Genomic DNA, 21553 nt, shown 5'->3' on the forward strand with positions numbered 1-21553 from the left:
TGACAAATTGTGCACCATAATGCAGGCATCGCGCTTGGTTTTGCTTGTGCCTCTAGTCTCAATGGCATTAGTCCTCCTCCCGCCAGGTAGTTCATGAAAAATAGACAATGGTCCTTGTCATGTCCTTGGCCTTTGCACTTTATGCACCATACCTCCTCATGTGCTTTTGGGTGAGTTTTCCTTTCTTATTTCAAACTCTGCATCTCAAGACACAAGTTTTTCAACTATGCACGGATCTATTGGACTCCTAAGTTAAGATCTTGTATCGGGGCCTTGTGCAATCTCATTGCAATCTCCAAAGCCTCGGCCTGCACGGATAGCTTCTACTATGACAACGTGTTCCTTAGATGTAGCGTTAGCGATGCTACAAACCATGCGCGGTGTTGCCCATCCGTCAAGGTCATGTTGGCTTCACGAATCATACACTTCATGTTAGGTCCCTATACTACTAGTGTAGGGACCTAACACTCCAGTCTTTGATCCAGTTCGCAGGGGGTATCGCCTAAAAGCATCGTGATCTCCTTAAATCCAATAATCGATTGGGTCTCTGATTTTGGCCCGCTAAATTCCCTATGTAGCATAACTTGGATATCCATGATTCCTGTGTTTGGATTGTCATTGGAATGTTTAATGTACCACGTCAGTGCGCGATCCTGCAACGCACTGACCAATGTTGCTTTCTTTATATTGTCATCTGTGACTCCTTGTGCTTCCCATACAACCTTTACCACGAACCAAAATTGGTTTGGATCTTCATTCCCTACTCCTTTGAACACCGACAATTTTATTGCGCTTGCCATATTGAACTGTGGTGGTGGTGGAGGTGGTGTGGGTGAAGATGGGGGTGAAGATGGTGAAACTAGTGGTGGTGTAGGTGGAGGTGGTATGCATGGAATTCGTTGTCTTATCAGACTGATCGCACTCCTTGGTGAAACTTTCGCAAGCTCCTCCTCGCTCTCCCGCAAAGGTGAAATCAAGGGATTAGTCTCTAATTCTTCACTATATTTGTTTTTGTAGATCCTCCCACTTCGCGTAGCCCCAAACATCAATTTATTCTCATAACCCACTTTTCACACAGTAGCATCTTAATCCAAGTGTTCAAAGATTTAATGTAATTACCTCGCAGTCCTTTGAGGAAGCATCGTTCTGCCTCACTGTAGCTGACTGAAGTATCTACCATGAACTCAGTGATAAACCCTCCTATAATTCGATCGAGCCAATGGTCCACAATGCACGCGATCTTATCTTTTGATGCTTCTAGTCTGCGCACCAACTTTGGAGTCCACACAATAGGTTTGTCGAGCCTACACCTTCCCTGACTGTCTGCTAGCTTCGCGATCCACTCGTACAACTCAGAGGAGAAGGATGCAAAGAAAATTTCATGGATTTCCGTATATAAGTAGTGTTTTGACCATTGTTCCTTTGATACTCGTGGATTCCTATTTTCCTGCGCTGCAAACTCATGAATATTTCTATCCAACCACCCTTCAATTTCTTTCTTTGTCAGATTCCAATGACATGACACCAAACATATCTTATGCAGATCCTAGTCCTGGCAACAGAACCATTTGTTGGCTTATTGGGGCTTGACCCAGGTCAGGAGGTGATTTAGCTAGACAAATCCCAGTACTACTGGCCCTTTCGGCAATAGTCCACGAAGCATGGACTGAGGTCTCACTCGAAGTAGTATGGGAGGGTGACAGAACCAGGTTTCTACACCCTAGAGATGTTTGATGGGTTCAAGTGGTTCACGGTTCGACTCTATGCACACGTCGCTACACGCACTTTCCCATACCTTGTAGTCTGAGCTGCTGCCTTCGCGCAACCATAATCAGGGGTTGAACACTGTGATTGCCCAAGTCCTTTCTAATATTCCACTGTTAGTTGATTAACTTAGCCTACTTATATGCGTTAAGTTTACTTAGCAATGTAAATCATTCATACAAGTGCGCACGGTAAGTAAACAATACATTTGTAATTTATAACAAACATGCATTAAGCCAACAACAGATACACAAATTGGTAACAAAACCTTTCTTTATTAATCTCTTCTTTGGTTACAGATTCAACTCCGCCCTGCGCACTCTACTGCAGGGGTCCGCGCACTTAGCTGCGGATTACTAGGCCTCTGCGTACTCAGCTGTAGAGCCTTCTCCTACCCTACGACCCAAGACACCCTTAGACTCTATCCTCGCCTCTTGCTTCCTTAGTGCTTCATTCCTCTTCTTCGTTAGTTCTATTTTACACTTAGAGCCTTGCTCTATTTATACAATCCCATGGTCCATGGACCACAGGTAGGCCGACATTACATTAAAAAACTAGGGCGGACAACCCTGTGACTCTATCATACATTTCATGCTTCACGGCCGCAATTCGTGGAGACTTTACAACAATATTGGGTCAAAACTTGGACTTTGAGCCCCAAAACATGCCTTGGGGGGAGGTTCCATGCCCAGCAAGATGGCGCTGGTGAAGCGGTTGATCTTGGACGGAGTCTAGGATCATATAGTCTTACATATAGATGACAAAGATACTGCCAAACATATGTGGGATTCCTCTTCACATTATACTAGGAAATTCTGAGTAGTGGAAGATTTTTTTTGAGAAGAAGCTGAGATGCATCTAGATGTAGAAGGGGGAAAACATAGATCCCTTCATTACTAGGATTTAGGAGGTCCAAGACCAATTATAAGCAGTTGTGGTGGCACCTCAACCCACGAAGCTAGTGTGATTGGCACTCAACAGTGTATCAGCAGAGTGGTAGGTCTTAGTCCAAAGCATATTGGGTAGAGTTAGGCTACCAGAGTGGGATAGGATGTCGGTCAATTTGCGTTAATACGAATTGAGAGAAGCTTTGTTAAAGAGCTCCATCAGTAGTAGCAGCAACAATGGATCGAAGATGGTAAAGGAGGAGGAGAATGTGGCACTCACATCAAAGGGTCCGAGTCATGGGCAGAGGGAGCAAAGGAAGAAGAAGAAGGACCTGTCAAAGGTCAAATGCTTCAGATGTGGTGAGCTTGGTCACTATAATTTCCAGTTTCTTGTTAGGAAGAAGGACAAGGAGGAGAAGCAGGACAAGCAGGAAGCTTATGCAGAGATCGACAAGTTGTCGCCTAAATTGGAGGAAGACTATGCGATGTTTGCAGATATACCTCCAGGAGTGAGGTGGGGAGATTCGGTGTTCAAGCCCCAGAGAGCTACAAAGATTGGGAAGGATCCTTGAGGATTCCACCTCATGGATCATTACCTAGTTATGGGGGCCCACATGTTTTAGTAGTGAGATGGATCAATGGCAGTTGATACAGTGAGAGACCAAGTGAAAATTGTAGAGGCTAGTAGTAGTCAGATGTTGGGGAGTGCAGTGCAGTGTTGACAAAAGAGTAGGTGGCTCAGGGTAGAGTTGGAAACAATGTATATTCTTCAGTGATAGTGCAGATTCTTGTAGCAGTAAGAGACTTAGGAGACAAATGCATCATACTGAACATAGTTAATTCAATATTTTGGATGCTTTTCAGTTGCATACGTTGCAGTTGCAACAGTGACAGTTGAGAGGGAGTTGCAGTGCAAATGCAGTGTTGGTAACAGTATGGCAGCGTCAGTAGCAACATAAATGCAACGTATATCAGAGTTGTGCGGTGGTTTGTGGGTAATATGGCTAAACATGAGCAACATAACAGGAGATGATGCAGAGATAGTGAGTTGTGGCAAGGACTGCAGCACTAGAACACATTCCTTGCTAAGATAGAGTGTTAGTTTTTCTAGCATAGGATGTGTTGTAGCCATGAAATTTGGTGGTGAGGCTATAATACATGAGATCTTCAAAACTTAGAAATTGTTCCTAGAAATTCCACCTAGAAGTGTCTCAATTAAATTATTCACTATTTTAAAAATATTTCCTAAGTATAAACTTAGGGAATATGGTCAATTAATCAGTATTAATTGAGATAAGGCGAGAATAATCTAGAAACTCACATGGATCGGTCCATAGATGATACTAGGAATTGATTATGTTTTAATATTGGTCGTTTGTGCTGCAACAATGGATTATAAGAGGAAGTTGATGTGGGGAGGGAGAGGACACTTAAGCAACTCAATTTCTTGGCAAATCGATTTCCAAAGTAGCAGTTGTCAGTTGCCGAAGAGAGCCAAAGATCGAAGTAGTGAGTGAGGGGCTGGGACAGTGATCCGAAGGAATGTTTCCAGATCTGAAGAGGCAACAACATGAGGGCTGAGTTATCCCAGCGAGGCAGCGCAGAGCACTGCGTAGTAGCTTCAATGAGGGCAGTTTGATTTCCTCGAGAGAAAATCATTCTTAGTTCTAGAGGTCGAGTAGACGTTCCAGAAGGTTGGAGAGATGATTTCCTCAACGATTGGAGGAAGAATGACTTCATTAGAGACGGTTTGGACGCTTGACATCAAGAAGAACGTGTAGAGCAGTGCAAAGGCTAATGCCGAATGTTAGAGAGCCAAGTTTCTGAAAGCACGTTGTGTTGGGATTGCTGGTGGAGGAAGGGTAAACTCCCTTCAATAATTTTTCTCTGAATTTCTTGCTGTGGATTGCTAGTTTCAGGCATCCATATTGTACTGATATTTTCACTGTTGCATAATAATAAAAACTCTCACTGCTACACTGGTTTTCCCAAGTTGGGTTTTTCCGGGAGATTTGTCCAAAATAATTGTCTTATATTTTATTTTTGTGTGCTAGCATTTCTCAGTTTCCAACGCATTATTTTTCTGCAATATTTTATTTGTGAAGGTTGCAGTGTGTTTATTTCAATATTTTCCATAGTAGATAGATTTGTTAATTAATTAACAATTAGGAGAAATAATACCAGTTTCTGCAATAGGATTTCTGTTTGTGGAATTTTCACATATACCTTAGATTTCCTTCATAGAAAGTCTATATATCATCAACAAAAAGAAAATTATGAATCCATGTAGCATTGGACTTTTGCATATTTCAAAATTATGTAAAACTCCCTATAGTTCCTTTAATTTAACCTTTGAAATGAACTAGGAGTTCCCATCTTGACAAATGAAACTAGGAAAGTGGGATGCCACTTGGAGTATGGCATTAATAGTAGTCTTCAAATCTTCTTTGAATGGGATATTAAAGTGAGAAATTCCTTCTTTAGATAAATACTCAAATGAGGAGGCTTGAGATTCATCTAATCCATATAAAGTCTATATTATGTTGATGAATTTCTTATTATTTGCAAAATGGTGGAATAATTCTGTATTTTCATCCCTTCATGGAAAAATATAGCCATGCTTTTAATTATCCAAATCTAAAACTATTTTACTTTGTCACCCTTCTAGTGATTTGAGAAGGTGCTTATATTATTTAGAGACCTAATTCCATCACTATCCAAATTTTATTGCAATTGAGCTTCCATGCCCTCTAAGTCTTTGTTGTCCTTCTCCCTTTTCCTTTTGGGTTAGGCTATGATGAATGCTTTCACTTCATTTAGATTTTCTTTAAGGGAGTGGATTCCAAAGTTGAATTTTTCCAATCGTCCTTTAATTCTTATAGAAAAGTAGGGTTCTCCGACTAGCTTAGGTTCATCTTAAAATGACTAGGAGACTTATTCAAAGATGGAGCTAGTTTGATACAGTTAAGGAAACAATCTTGTTGATGGGAAAAATGACGATGTCAATAGTAGGGAGATCACCAAGTAAAGGCCCCAATTAGACTCTTTTCCATTTGGTGTAGTCACACTACAAGTGTGTGGACTTGGTTTCCATTAAGTGAATTTCTCCTTAAAATAAAGACTTTCTAATATGATTTGCTAAAACTAAATATCATTTAAACTAACCTGCTTACTATAGAAAAAAACTAAAAAATTCTAATCCATTCTTATTAAGAGAAGGAAGAGTCCCACTCTCAGCCAAGATCCATATGCAAAAAAAATAGATAATAAAATTGTTTATTTACACTACAAAATGATATATATTAAAAGTACACTTATATCACGGAAGTTTTCATAAAAAAAAATAAGCATCCGAAACATTATTAATTATCCAAGAATATTATTGAACATTTGAGAGACTCCAAAATAACATTTAAACCCTAGGGAGAGGGACATGTATTTAAAATAAAAATCAAAGGTTCCTCTCCACCTGTGAACCTTTTGACATTCCAAGTTCAACGCAACGGGGAGACCACCACACTACTCTACTCTAATCTTGCACTCAGAAAAGTAAGATGTGTAAATTACATATGTGCAGTCTAATTATCTGTAAAGGCGCCACGCATGATTCACAACTGTTAATCCACCATCAACAATGAGGTTATGCCCACTAACATATTGAGACTCATCGCTGGCCAGGTATAGACTAGCCTCAGAAATATCCTCTGCTTTAAGGGTGTGCCCCTATATGTTGGCGACATTGTTGCAGAAGCTCTCCATGGTAGTCTTATCTTCTTCTGAAATTGAGGAGGCATCCCCTAGTTGTTTGAAATACGAGCCGTGGCCACGACATTAGGGGAAACAGTGTTCACTCTGATCCCGTACTTTCCAAGATCAGCTGCGCCATTTTTAGTCAATCCAATGATCGCATGCTTGGAGGCTGCGTAGAAGTAAGGAGCAGCTCCTCAAAGAATCCCCGCCACGCTGCTTGTAGAGATGATGCACCCCTTCTTTCACGGGATCATCACCCGGACAGTGTGCTTAATGTCGTGCATCACTCCTTTCACATTTACATTCATCACTCATTCGAATTGTTGCATATCATACGCTGCTACACTCTTCACCAGAAAGGTGTCGTTAGTTCCAGTGTTGTTATACATAATGCCTAGTTGTCCAAACTTGTCGATGGCCACATCCAATGCCGCGCACACATTTTCCTCTTTGCTCACATCGCAATGGACATAACTTGCCACAGCGGGAGAAAGGGATTCCTCAAGTTTTCTGCCAGCTTTCTCCGCAACGTCTGCGATTATGACTTTGGCTCCATGCTTAATAAACAATTGAACAATGGCTTCTCCTATGCCTGTTGCCCCGCCCGTTACTATTGCAACCTTCCCCTCCAACCTGCGTGCACCATTCAATTCAACAAATACAAAGTTTCAGAAAATTAATGTTACCAAATTGAAAGAAAAAAGAAAGCTAGAAATTTCATGAATTTTTCCCATGTTATGATTTCCGTCGGTCTCCATGGATGCTCAAATTACCAACATATAGCCAGCGCCTGCATTAAGTTGTCCGTCAGACTCCATGATTTCGATTGGGGAGAGAAGTAGAAGCGGAGAAATATGGAATTAGTAAATTATTATCTCAATAACTGATTTGAATGGATAAGTCCAAATCTTATATTTTAGGAAAATATATGCATATCTCAACAAATGATTTGAATGGCTATGTATGGCGTCCAAATATTATATTTTAAGATATTTTCCTGGCTATGTATATGTTGACACCTAATCATCAAGATTGGGTGAATAAATATAATTGATGTAAATAAATAATAAGAGATATGAACAGTCATCCCTCATGTACATAATAAAGACCAATCTAAAGGAATAATATGAATTGAATTTTTTGGAGTTACTACCTCGCCTAACATGGTATTAGAGCACAAGTCCCAAGTTCCTAAAATTAGTTGTAACTCCCTGTATCAGTTTTTCTGCCATATTTTCTCTTTGGGCTCTCTGCCATAATAATTTTCTATGCCCTCTTCTCTAACCATTTTTTATTCAACATCTGGTAATACCTTCTGGATGTTGCCAAAGGCATTACAAGATTTTTCAGTCGTAGGCATTGGAGGCAGACAGAAGAATCCTTCAGAAATCGATGGAACGATTTTCCTAATCTCTTGGCATGGTTTTTCTGTATGGTTGTAACGTCTCTCGGTTTTCCAGAAGTGGAGCAGGAGTCACCCATTCGACTCTGAGAATGTAATAGCCCTCTGTGCATCCTCCCTGTTGGAGAAATTGACAGAGCCAAAAGGGAAACACCTGAACCCTGTTCACCGGTTTCTTTTGTGACTTCATCTTCTTATTTTTGAGATTTTTATTCAATCTCCTGAGAAGAGAAAGGCTTCAAATTCTGGTTGGTCACTAGTATCTACAGTTCCAGCCTCCATGATTGGAGTTTTTGGGACATTCATCTTCATATTTTTGAGATTTTGTGTTATAAATTTTGGCAAACTACTCTGTGTGATGAAATGAATTTAGACGCTGCTCTGTCATCTCTATATCATATCTGCTCTTGAAAATCTCGTCTTTTTTATGTAATCATCACAGTATTTATGCCTATATGGTCTAGCACAAACCATACGCTCGATATTGGAACGTTGATGGTATTCGTGTACTCTCTGCATTGGGTTTTACCCTGTCGTTGGAGTTGATCCTCGATACGTTTCAAATGAGTATTGACTGGAATATTGACATAAAAGATATGCTTGCTGGCGAATTTTATGTGAGAATAGCTGAGAGGGAAGCTGAACGCAGAAGCTCAAAGCTAAATGTGGAAGTTTGGTAAAAAATTTATTTGTTGTCGTCTACATGGTGCAACTAGGATACTGGGGACGTTGTTGGTATTTACGCTGTAAAGTTTTGTGTATTTACGCTGTCCAGTTGAATGAACTGTACAATTTTGTGTATTTACGCTGAAATATATATTCTATACTTTAACGTTGTCCAGTTGAATGCATATTAACATTTGAATTTGCTATTCAGTCATATCATAATTATATTTTTTCCCATTAGGAGTAAAATTTTGTAGCAGAAGTTTTTGTTACAGTATGCATTCAATCATATCCATTGTGGGAATAGTTCTCACTAGCAAGGAGAACTATCCTGAGTGGTCCCAGATGATAAAACACACCCTCATTTTCAATGAGTTGTGGAAAGGAGTGTGCATTGGAGACGGAGACAAAGAGCCAAAACAACCTAACTCAGACAAAGAGCTCACCATTTGGGAAAATAAGAACAACAAAGCTTATGCATTAATCACAACATCTGTAAATGAAGAGGTGAGTCGCCATATTTCTCTATTTTCAACTGCTTTCGAAGCATTACAAAAGTTGAAAGAACTCTATGACTCACATTCTTCACTTGAAGTTGTTCAACTCATGATTAAACTCTTCACTCTTGAATTGCAAAATAATGATCCTCTTGCTCTTGCATCCGAAGTAAAATCTATAATGCATGATATCAAATCCACTAAGGTTGAATTGGATATTCCTCTTATCGCTTTTCTCAAGGCACTTTATCCTACTTACTCCAATTTTTTTGAGTCATTGCAAGCAAATGGAAATCTCAAAGATATTACCTTTGACTCTCTTATGAAAAAATTTGCTGAAAGAGAGAAAGATTTTGGAAAGAAGACAACCCCTGAATCTTCTGAAGAGGCTGTGTGCCTTGTTCATAAAGAAAATAATCCTGCTCAAGATTCTTCTAGAGGAATAGGTGGTCGAAGAGGAAGAGAAAGATATTTTAGAGGCAGGGGGGCAGACTATCTCAAGGAGAAAAGGCAGATTTGCACTGCATATGCTACAAAAGAAATTGATCACATGATCCCTCTACATGAAAAATACCTAGGGACAAAATTGAGCAACAAAGAAACCAACAGAAAGGTAAAACTAATGACACAAAAAAGGTAAAGCACCTGAATCTGCTCATTATGTGGTGGCACAATGTAATATGGAGTAAATGAAGATTTATTTAATGCTTCGCTTGCTTCTTGGAAAAATGATTGGTTGCTTGATTCAGGAGAAACTTGCCACATGACTCATAGAAAATATTTTTTTGAAGAATTCATAGACAATGTTGATGGAGCAGTATACTTTTCAGATCAATCAAAAATCAAGCCATCAAGGCTTGGCACAATCAAGCTTAAATTGGCTGATCGTCCAGAATTTCTTCTGCATCATGTTCTATATCTCCCACAGCTGAAGAGACACTTGCTGTCCTTGGTCCAAATCCACCATCAAGGTCACTCCATTCATATGTTTGATGGCAAACTTGAGGTGAGAAAAGCACCTGACGACTCACTTGTCATGAGGGGAATAGAAGAAGAAAGACTTCTCAAGTTGAAAGGTACCTCTGCTTGTGCACAACATTTCTCATTATGAAGAAGGTACACTTCCATCAAGTTTATTATGGCATACTAGATTTGGACATTTGAACTATGACAACCTCCACTTGTTAAAGAAAAATGGTGTTGTTGGTTTGCCTACAATTCCTAGGAAATTTAAGCAATGTGATGCTTGCATTCTAGGAAATCATACCAAACAATCTTTTCATGATTCACATTCAAGAGCACATAGAAAACTTGAACTCATTCATTCAAATTTATGTGGTCCAATGCCTATTCCTTCTGCAAATGGAAATAAATATATGATGACATTTATTGATGACTACACCAGAATGTGTTGGGTTTACTTATTGAAGAACAAATCTGATGCTTTTCAAACATTCAAGAACTTTCATAAATGGATTGAAAATGATGCACAATCACATATTGGGTCTATTCGCACTGATAATGGAAATGGATACACATCAAATGAATTTTAAAACTATCTTCTCCAACATGGGATCAAACATCAAAAGAATGTACCTTATGTTGGGGGGAAAAGTATCTAATGCAGAATGCCTCTATCCCTACTCTGAAGGTGATAGTACTCCAACAACAACAGAATGCAAAGCTATTCAAAGTTTCTTCTTTATGAGATGAGAGAGGGAAGAAAAGGATGATCTACTAACCGTTATCTTGCGCTAATAGTCGATCCAGTCTTCACTCCTTGCCGCTTTCTCCTAACTCTTTGTCCTTTCACCGGCCCAGCTACACACAGATCCTGTAAAAGCACAAGAAAAGGAAACTACAAGAAGCATACATCCATAATCGATTATAGGATTAGCATAAATCAAATATACAAGCATCTATTCATCATAAAACACATGCATATAGAAGAACCTCAAATACTTTATTGATAATAGAAGTAAAGTTCTGATAGAGTTACAACCACAATGGGCCCAATCCAGCAACACCTCCCAGCTGAAAGAAATCTCCTCTTCACCTCCTTCAAGCAAACACCCAATAGCTCTAATCACAAACCAACAACACTTCCTTACTTGCACAAAATTCCAGCCTCCTTAGACCTCATGAGAGAGCTCTATATATAGGTTTTTGGAGAAAGGATGAGTCATCTTGAGACTGGCCTGAAGCTGACTTGTGTCCTCTCCCACTTTAGTTAATCTTCAGTTCTTGAGTCCACTTGGAGAATCTTGCTTCCACTTGGAGATCAAGACCCTCTTACTCATCACTAGGCGAATTCCTTGACCCAAGTGTCAGTTTGGAAGCTTCCTGGGCAGTTGACACCTTGCAGAATGACTGTGCCACTTGGCCAATCTCGCCCAGCGTAGGTAGCCTTCATTGGTTTTGACCTTCAGCACAGGTACAAGGAGGAGCAGTTGACATTCAGCGCAGATGCTCAGTGGAGCAGCTGACATGATCCAGAAATAGCCTGTTTTTGAGTGTTTTTAGGTGGAGAACTGATTTTCAGTGCTATGGTTTGCAGACTTTGTTCCTCTAAGGGTAAGAACAACATGTTTAGGGACTTTGGATCCCTCAGATTATTGACATTTCATGCTCCATGCTGATAGGCACAAAAATGTCTATAACAGTTGCCCCCTAAAGTATGAGGTCGTTTATCGGGTGAAATGCTTTATTAGGAGGATCCGAAGTTCATTCAATCGGCTGAGAGGTGCCCTGCAATAAAATACAATAGAATACATTATTTTTCATTCTGCTTTCATGATCTAGCTGAGGCGGGCATTCCCATGCTCAGCTTTATAAATTCATTTTGGTACATATAACAGACGACCGTCTGATGATAGACTGATAATTCTCTGCTGAAATTATCATCCTTTGAGTAGGATGATCATCTGCTGCAATGATGTACATATCAAATGTCTTTATATCCTGAATATATATCGCAGCCCGGATGGATGAAACTAGATCCGGGGTCTTCAATCTCGTTCGATCTTCACTCTAAGTACAAGTCGATCCATGTGAGAATTGCGTTGAAGTCGAACATGGAAAGACATCGCTTGATTACCGGTCAATAATGTAAACCGTTAACAAGCGTGAGAGGAATCACCAATAATGACAATGACCCTCAAGGTACTGCAGTACAATTCACGTGGTGTGAATAAAGGACTTGGCGTCTAACACCACGCAAAATCTTCTGGTCGAAGATCATTGATGTATACCTGTCGCCGGAAGTGAGAAACTTGCCATTGAGGCATGCAAGCTTCAAAGTACTGGGGGGGGTGTTCCTAGATCAACTTCTTGGATAATGAGTTGAAGTCGACAAGAAGCGATCCGTCAAAGGAGGGCCTTAATGAATCCCACATCAGTGACACGGAACGGAGCTAATGACTTTAGTGGAGGCGAAAACAAACTGTGAGATATGATTCAGGGTGGCGATCATGGGTGGATGAAGGATAATGTATGGCAGTGGATGGGACACGGTTGACTCTTTATGAACACATCTCTTGAACATATAACGACACTAATGTGATGGATCGGTAGCATTACCCCAAATACGGATGGTTTGGCGAGGACCATGGTGATGAGACCGGTGAACAAAACAACCCAACCCGATGTGGTACGGAGGAGAAAGTGTCATGTTCAAGAGCGACTTGCTACCATCAAAGCTTCGAGGTTCTCCCAATTTTTCCCCAGTCATTTCTAACCAGTACCTTTTTATTTTTGTCAAGCTTGAGGAGGATAACATATACTTGTTCTATAACCTGCCCTTCGGGCAAGCCCATCGCTATGTTTTAACGAGCCTAGCGATAGGGAAACTCGTTCTCGTCTAAAGACAAGTTTGTCGCTATTTAATCATTTTAACGAGTCTAGCGACAAAGACAACTCGGTCCTTTTCATTTTTAGAGAGTCTGAAAAGGTACAGAAAGTTAACTCCAAAATTCCTTTTTCATCATCTAATCCCTTAAGTCCGAAAAAGTATAAAACAATACAAAAGGGATGAATTTTCGATAACTTTAACGAGCCGAATAAAACAAGCGCTCGACCTTTTTGTGCAATAATCCCTCAGGTCCAAAAAGATTAAAATCTAGAGGAGGGATAGCTCTTCCGGTCCTTTTAACGAGCTGGAAGGCCAAAACTCGACAAACTTTTCATATTTTACGAGTCAGATGAAAAGAGCTCAAAGAAGACTCGTCTTTTGAGGAACGAGTGATAAACAGGGATAGCAGCAGATTCCAGGTACAGGTTGGAATTTTCCAATTACGGCAGTGTCACAAGGATGGCTAAGTGGAATCACTCTTCGCAGCTGTTCCTCAAAATGGGTAAACAATCATATGGAGGTGAACGATAGGCCAAATGGAATGGAGGTGGCAGGTGCAAAACACGACCAAGGCTTTTATGGCTAATAAATTTATGATCACAATGGTTATTTACCGGTATAGGTTCTTTTTTTAGATAAAAATGAGCTTAAACTCTGGGGGAAACATTGCCCACTGCTTTTATTTATTTTTTAACGAGCATGAAGACCGCGTTAAAACTGCTCAGATCTTGCGTTTATTTTTTAACGAGCATGAACTTTATGCTAAAACTACTCGTAATACCAGTCATAGGATAAGAAATGTCTTCCTGCAAGATTCCAATTTTTATAGAGCTTGCACCTCACATAAGCTATGCTCTAAATTTGGCAATTTTTTGACCTTTGCCCCTCATCCTTTCTTCATGTAAATTGGGAAACGATCTATGACCGCTCTTTGCTTACACTCCAAAAGGCTCGCATGCCCCCAGGTATAAAGTACAATTTCAAGGCTACCCCTACTTATCCGATAAAACATTTGTTTTAAAGGGTGAGGCTTGCCTCTTCCTGGTTACCCAAAGAATGGTTTTATTTGCTGCTGCAAATGAAACTCTTTCTTCGGCGATGTCTATCATTAGGTTACTCAAAGATGGTTACTACTTGTTGCAGCAAAAGGAATTCCCTTCTTTGGAGGCTGCCCCTACTTATCCTCTAAAACATTAGTTTTAATGGGTGAGGCTTGCCTTTTACCCAAAGAGGGTTTCCGTTTGCTGCCACAATAGAATCTCTTTCCTTGGTAGCCTACTTGTTTAGACAGAGCTGAATGACCTTTGTCAGACAAGTAACCTTATCAAAAGAATCCTATTCTAGAACAACCCCTCTTCCATCCACGGACGGGGTACGGACTAGTCATATTCTTTCGCGGAAATTCTACTTTATACCCAAGGTTTTCTCTGCCCGAAGCAGACCAGGATGCATGCCCCCTGGGTTCCAGTTCTATCTTTCCGAATCACTCGCATTCATCGGGAAGGAGGACTGGGGGTGGAGACATTTCTTGAGTAAATAGACCATTGAGGATTGGTATTTGACTATTTGCGATGCGTGATCCCGGAAATGAAAGTTGTTCTACGAGCTTGACCACCCTTCCTTCGTGTGGAAAACACATTACTCTAAAGAGTGAGGAGACTATAGCTCCCATGTAATATATATAGTCACGTCCAAGGAGTAGGTTATAATCCAAGGGTCCTTGAACGACCATCACGTTCATATTAACGGTCTTACCTTTCAATGTAACAGGCACATTGGGGAGGATCCCTAATGGTCGACTGGTTCCTTTATCAAAGCCCGAGAGATTTCTTATCTCAGGCAAAAGCACCGGGGAACCCAGTGATTTCCAAGCAACAGAGGAAAGGATACTCACAGATGCCCCTTCATCAATGATAGTTCCAGCCATCACCATTCTATAAATTTGGACTATGATTCTGAATGGTATACTGGCTGGTAACCGGGGTCTGCCCAGTTGGTTCTAATCAAAGGACACAACCAGGTTGCTTGGTGGTGGGACCGAATACACGGCCAGATACGATCCTGACGATGTTCCTTCCTGCGATAAAGGAATGGGCGCATTGCCCTAATGCTCATCAGAATCTGTGTTGACGAAAAGAATCTGGATGGTGTCATCCTTATTCTCTTCCGTGAGGGTGTCATTTGAAGATGAATCTTCAGTGATGGTGTCATTTGAGGATGAAACCTCTGAAGGAAGAACCGGGTCAACTGCCGTATCGACCTTTAGACTTTCATCTGGTCTGGATTCAGTAGGTTCATTTTCAATGACTGACGCTTCAGCTGACCACTTGAGCGGGCCAGCTATATTTTCAACCAACGAAGGACTTGGCAGGAGTTTTTTGTATCCAGGAGGAAGTCTCAACGGTGAAACCAGACGATCTTCCAAAACTCTCTTCGCTTCGTCTAAGAAGGGACAACGGTGGATGGCGTGACCGCCTTCACACAGTCTGCAGGGGGACCTTGCTCCCCCTCTTTGTCTTGAACCTTCACTTTCGCTGGTTGACGGTAAGCAATCAACATGGCTATCAGAGGTTGATGCTCCCGAATTGTGCAGACGAGGGGACCAGTCCCTTAGTATCCGGGGAATACAGGGACAATCTCTATGGAAGTGGTCTCCTCTACATATGACACATGGCGATTTAGGCCCGGTCTGTGCTGTGTGTGGGTTTTTGTCATATGTCTTTTGCTTGCCCCCAGTCGCCTTAGGCTCCTTCTTCTTCTTTTCTTTCTTCTTCTTTTCCTTCTTCTTCTTTTCCTTCTTCTCCGTGGGATCTTGGCTTTTGCCAGCTTTACCTTTTGAAGATGAAGGATCGGAGGAAGGGTTAGAGGAAGTAGAAGGCTGGTGGGATGCTCTAGACTCATCTAACTATTGACTCGACTGCTCAGGAACCATGGTGTTCTGAACTACACTAGTTGAGAATAGCCAAACAGGCAGGCCAATTGTCAGTCCTGGAAGTGACAATGTGGCCATGTGGGGCGCACCAACTTCTCCCCAAGAGGAGAATGGACTAGGACTTCCATCATGTGGAGTTCCTTGGTTGGGGCATTCCATGTTCTCAACTTTAATATCAACGCGGGAATAAGAGGTGATTATGTTCCGTTTAAAATAAATTTTATAACGACGCTTAGACACAACTTGCTTTTTCACTTTTTAAGAGTCGAGAAAAAGCTAAAGATGAATCTAGTCTCCTTCGATGTTTTAACGAGCCCGAAGTGACAAATGCTCGGATGGACTTTTTCAGTTATAGAGTTTGAAAAAGGCCAAAAGAAACTGCTCTGGAGTTCTAGGCAGAGGGTGTGCCAAAACTTTCGCAAAACCACAGAATACGTTTTACGGTACGAGTGGTCGATCTTCGTGAATGCTATGTTCACTGCATTGCGATCAGTAGGGTGGCCGACACGGTTTCCTATGGATAAAGGCTTTGATCCTATAGGGGTCTCCCAATATATACGCGACGGTACGTAGGAGCACAAGTCCGTATTGATACTTATCGCTTCACCGTGGAGGAATCACCCAACCACTCAACGCTAAGATATCACGTTTAACGACGCCGGAACACGTCACTAGCTTAGACCTCTAGATGTTTGCGTTATGTTTCAATGCGTTGTTATGTAAATTCAATTTATTTTAAGGTTGATCTTGTTTAGCAGTTTGCCTTTATGGATCACCACGAGATGTATAGAAACACTCCTGAATGCAATCTAAGATGATAAGCAAGCTTTTCAATCTTTCAACTTTGAAAACCTTAACTACTGAGGGAGAAGGAAGATAACACCTTTTCACACAGCTCATAGAGCACACACTAATGCACTTTCCTAAATCAACATGCAAACTGTCATAATGTACATGCACAATGCAAGTATTTCTTTTCTCTTTCTTAATGTTGATGAAATGCAAAAAGAAAGCTGTTGTATAACTTTGAATTCAATTTCAAGCGAAAGCAAACAAGTTTGTCCAAAATCGAAAGACACCTTACGATTCACTTGTTTCGACACTTAGAAAGATATAAATTCAAACCATATAACGAAAGCGACAAACTCAATCAGCTATGAACAACAAACAAACTAACTCTTAAGATCGGGACGACACTTAATCACAGGTCTAGATCTAAGAGGTCAATGCAAGATTGGTTCACTTTCGTTATGGGAAACTGTAAATGACACAAGAAATACAAAAGAACAAATACAGTTTCTTTATACAAGTGAGGCGGAATAATGATAAAGGAAGATGGTTTCAGATAGGCCTACTGACTGGCAGCAAACAGCAAAAACAACAGTGAAAACAAATCAAGACACAGCAGGAAACCACAGTAACTCAAGCCAAGACTGGTCCAGCGCAGGTGTAACACTGCCTGTTTGACCTTTAGCGCAGGTAGCCCCTTCGAGAACTGCGCTGAAATGCAGACTGCTAGTGTACAACCTGCAATGAAGAACGAGACTTTCGTCCGTCTTGGTTTCCGGGTCACAGATTGCTCAAAAATTCACCGTTTTTGCTCAAATCAGAAGCTATCAGTCAAGGACACACTAAGGGATGCAAAGGAGGATGAAAAGCTATCACTAAGAGCTTATTAGAGTCCTTGTGGATCAGCTCTTCAAATCATAAACTTGCTCAGAAACTGAGCCAGAGTAGCTGCCCTCTACTTTGTGTTTGATGGATTCAAACACAGTTCGATTTGGTACTCTCCTTGTTTATGCAATGAATAGCAAGAAACACAATAAACTAACAAGATACGCTCCCCAGCGGAGTCGCCATTTTGTTGAGGGGAAAAGTATCTAATGCAGAATGCCTCTATCCCTACTCTGAAGGTGATAGTACTCCAGTAACAACAGAATGCAAAGCTATTCAAAGTTTCTTCTTTATGAGATGAGAGAGGGAAGAAAAGGATGATCTACTAACCGTTATCTTGCGCTAATAGTCGATCCAGTCTTCACTCCTTGCCGCTTTCTCCTAACTCTTTGTCCTTTCACCGGCCCAGCTACACACAGATCCTGTAAAAGCACAAGAAAAGGAAACTACAAGAAGCATACATCCATAATCGATTATAGGATTAGCATAAATCAAATATACAAGCATCTATTCATCATAAAACACATGCATATAGAAGAACCTCAAATACTTTATTGATAATAGAAGTAAAGTTCTGAGAGAGTTACAACCACAATGGGCCCAATCCAGCAACACCTCCCAGCTGAAAGAAATCTCCTCTTCACCTCCTTCAAGCAAACACCCAATAGCTCTAATCACAAACCAACAACACTTCCTTACTTGCACAAAATTCCAGCCTCCTTAGACCTCATGAGAGAGCTCTATATATAGGTTTTTGGAGAAAGGATGAGTCATCTTGAGACTGGCCTGAAGCTGACTTGTGTCCTCTCCCACTTTAGTTAATCTTCAGTTCTTGAGTCCACTTGGAGAATCTTGCTTCCACTTGGAGATCAAGACCCTCTTACTCATCACTAGGCGAATTCCTTGACCCAAGTGTCAGTTTGGAAGCTTCCTGGGCAGTTGACACCTTGCAGAATGACTGTGCCACTTGGCCAATCTCGCCCAGCGTAGGTAGCCTTCATTGGTTTTGACCTTCAGCGCAGGTACAAGGAGGAGCAGTTGACATTCAGCGCAGATGCTCAGTGGAGCAGCTGACATGATCCAGAAATAGCCTGTTTTTGAGTGTTTTTAGGTGGAGAACTGATTTTCAGTGTTGTGGTTTGCAGACTTTGTTCCTCTAAGGGTAAGAACAACATGTTTAGGGACTTTGGATCCCTCAGATTATTGACATTTCATGCTCCATGCTGATAGGCACAAAAATGTCTATAACACCTTATAATCCCCAATAGAATGGTGTAGCTTAAAGAATTAAAAGGACAATCTTAAATATGGTACGCTCCATGTTCTTCTTCAAAAATGTAAAAATAATGTTTTGGGATGATGCTGTTCTATCTGTTGCATATATAAAGAATAGATGTCCATCTAATTCTATCAGAATCAAGACTCCCTATGAAATGTGATATGGGCACATTTCTTCGATAAAGCATCTCAAGGTCTTTGGTTCCACCTGTTATGCCTTGATACCAAAGGTACATAGAAATAAACTTGGTGCAAGAAGTCGTAAGTGTATGTTTTGGGGGTATTCAAACACCTCCAAAGCATACCGTCTCTATGATGAAGTCAATAAAAATTTTGTTGCATCTAGAGATGTAATTTTTCTTGAATCATCCAAAACTGAGAATGTTGTTGGGCGACAACTTGATCGCTTAGATAGATTCGCAAATGCAAAATCATTTCAAGAATTTGATAATGAGATTCCACATCTTGAAGGGGGGTTTCCTATACTAGATCAACATGTGGAATATTCTTCTGAAGAACTCTCTCCCCTACATGAAACTCCAACAACGGATGATGCTTTAAGTGATATGATTGATAGAATTGGGAGACTCAATCTTCATTCAGTCCCAACTTAATCAATGGAGCATCCTAGACCATCTGAGAAAGGTCCCGCAAAGTGGCTGGCAAAGACACTTGAATGTGTTCATCCTGATGAGTTTGGAAAGACAGGAACTAGAAATTCAAACCAGAAAAATGGAGGTGATGTAGATGACTCTAATTCACCTATTGATATGGACGTTTCTTATGATTATGAATTGAATTTTTCTACGGATTTTGAACCAAATTCCTTCAAAGAAGCTGCTTCTCATGATGAATGGAAAGAAGCGATGCAAAAGGAGTATGATGCTCTCATAAAGAATGGCACTTGGAAGCTGGTTGATCCTCCATTAGGAACCAAACCAATTGGTTGCAAGTGGTGTTGAGCCCTAAACTTGCATCTCTCCTACACACTTTCCTAGACTTGTCCACTCACCTGGACCTCCCAAGCTATCAAAATCATTGCATATTGATTCTAAAAGAGCATTTAAAGTGGTTTTCTAACTATGTTTTGTGTTTGCTGTTTGAACTAGATTTTGCTCATTAGCTGTGGAATCCATTCACTTTCCACAACTGATTCAACTTTCCGTAGTTGTTTTTGTTAAACTCTAGGTTGTAGGTGTCATCAGGCAAAACAAGCCACATGGGAAAGTTAGAAATGACCTGGACATGGATCAGGTCCTCTTGGTTCAACCGGATTCATCAAGGGAAGCTGTGGTCAATGGTGGTAAAACGGTGGTCCAACATAAGAGTCTTACGGCAGCCGGACTTTGTTTTCAAACACGTGAAGGATTCTAAAGGATGCGTGGCCGTTCCTAAATCTTTGGGGTCATGTTGCCACCTATAGACTGCCCCACGATGTGAATCCAACAACCACAGTTGATAGATTTAATAATCTCGGCAACCATCATGCTAAATCCATGGACACTGTCTTTTACGTGTCTTCTGTTGACGTAGTTTCACAGGAAAAATAGTTATGTAGTTTTGTTATAAATAATGCATTTCTATACGCATGGAGTTAGTCTTTTGAATGTAGTTTTGCTGTTAAGAATTCACTGTGACGTGACACTAGTTTTATTGTTGTAACTATGTTTTGAAATATACAAGAAGACTCTGTTTCTACATGATTGCATGAATGTAATTTTGGATTGATAGCCTGTTGGCCGAGGCTGTGCAGAGGGTCCCTGCATGCTGAGGTTTCATTTTCGTTGTTGCTATACAGTCTTTATGTATCGTTTCCTTATTTTCACTGCACATGTTTTATAGTTATTCACCTGTGTATATATTTCTAACATTTCACTTTTGTTCATGATTTTACAAGCTTTGTATGACACTGATCAGTGTATGTATGTTTCAGGATAGAGTAGGCAGCCCGGGCATCTGCATATAATTTTCACAATGACTAGTGACATGGGATTAATCTTTGCTAACTTTGCTTTTCTTAGTTTTTTTTATTCCAGTTCTATTTTTTTTTTTATTTTTTTATTTTAGTCTTGTTCAATTGTTTTGTTAATAGTTTAGAAATCAGATTGCTCATGTCATTGACGATTATCTCCAAAAGCCATAGCTAGACTAACTGGCGAGGAATCAGATTATGAATGTTGTGATTTGATTTTAGTTTTACTTTTCTGCAATTAGATATCAGATTGATCATGTCATTGACAATTTTCTTTGAAAGCCATAGCTAGACTAACTGGTGAGGAATCAGATTATGAATGTTGTGATTTGATTTTAGTTTTACTTTTCTGCAATTAGATATCAGATTGCTCATGTCATTGACGATTATCTCCGAAAGCCATAGCTAGACTAACTGGTGAGGAATCGGATTATGAATGTTGTGATTTGATTTTAGTTTTACTTTTCTGCAATTAGATATCAGATTGCTCATGTCATTGACGATTATCTCCAAAAGCCATAGCTAGACTAACTGGCGAGAAATCGGACTATGAATGATGTAATTTGATTTTAGTTTTACTTTCTTTGCAATCTTTGATTTCTTTGAGTGCAGTAGCTTAAATAATTTTTCTATATTTAGACAGCAGCAGAGATAACAATTTCATGATCAATAGTTCATTATTTACTTGTTTTAAATAGCATCACATTATTTACTTGTTTTGAATAGCAGCACATTTTTATTCTTGTTCAAGTATTACTTTCATCACTAGTTGTTCTAAGACCTTCTGAAGTGTTAAATTTTGGGAACCATTATAATGGACATAATTTCTTTAAAATCTATAACCATACTTGCCTTCTAGAGACTTAGGAATAGGAATTCCA

The 21553-nt window shown here is 40.2% G+C and overlaps 1 protein-coding gene across 1 annotated transcript; it reads right to left on the reverse strand.

Moving 5' to 3' along the window:
- Positions 1-6712: 6712 nt before the first annotated feature.
- On the reverse strand, positions 6713-7883 carry LOC149210225 (momilactone A synthase-like). Its single transcript, XM_089398909.1, has 2 exons — positions 7714-7883; positions 6713-7034 (listed from the first exon to the last, which is right to left on the reverse strand). Exons 1-2 carry the CDS (start codon positions 7881-7883, stop codon positions 6713-6715), a joined length of 492 nt encoding a protein of 163 aa, XP_089255035.1.
- Positions 7884-21553: the final 13670 nt, after the last annotated feature.

This window comes from Pinus tabuliformis, chromosome 1_2 (genome assembly GCF_031772625.1).
Source record: "Pinus tabuliformis cultivar Carrire ecotype Pingquan chromosome 1_2, CPIR1, whole genome shotgun sequence".
Taxonomy (NCBI): Eukaryota; Viridiplantae; Streptophyta; class Pinopsida; order Pinales; family Pinaceae; genus Pinus; species Pinus tabuliformis.

Excerpts from the sequence above, each read along its gene's own strand:
- LOC149210225 (XM_089398909.1), bottom strand. The coding sequence starts at position 7,883 with ATGGGTGACTCCTGCTCCACTTCTGGAAAACCGAGAGACGTTACAACC. Across the intron at positions 7,035-7,713 it reads CCTTTGGCAACATCCAGAAG|GTTGGAGGGGAAGGTTGCAA; the intron begins GTATTACCAGAT and ends TGGTGCACGCAG.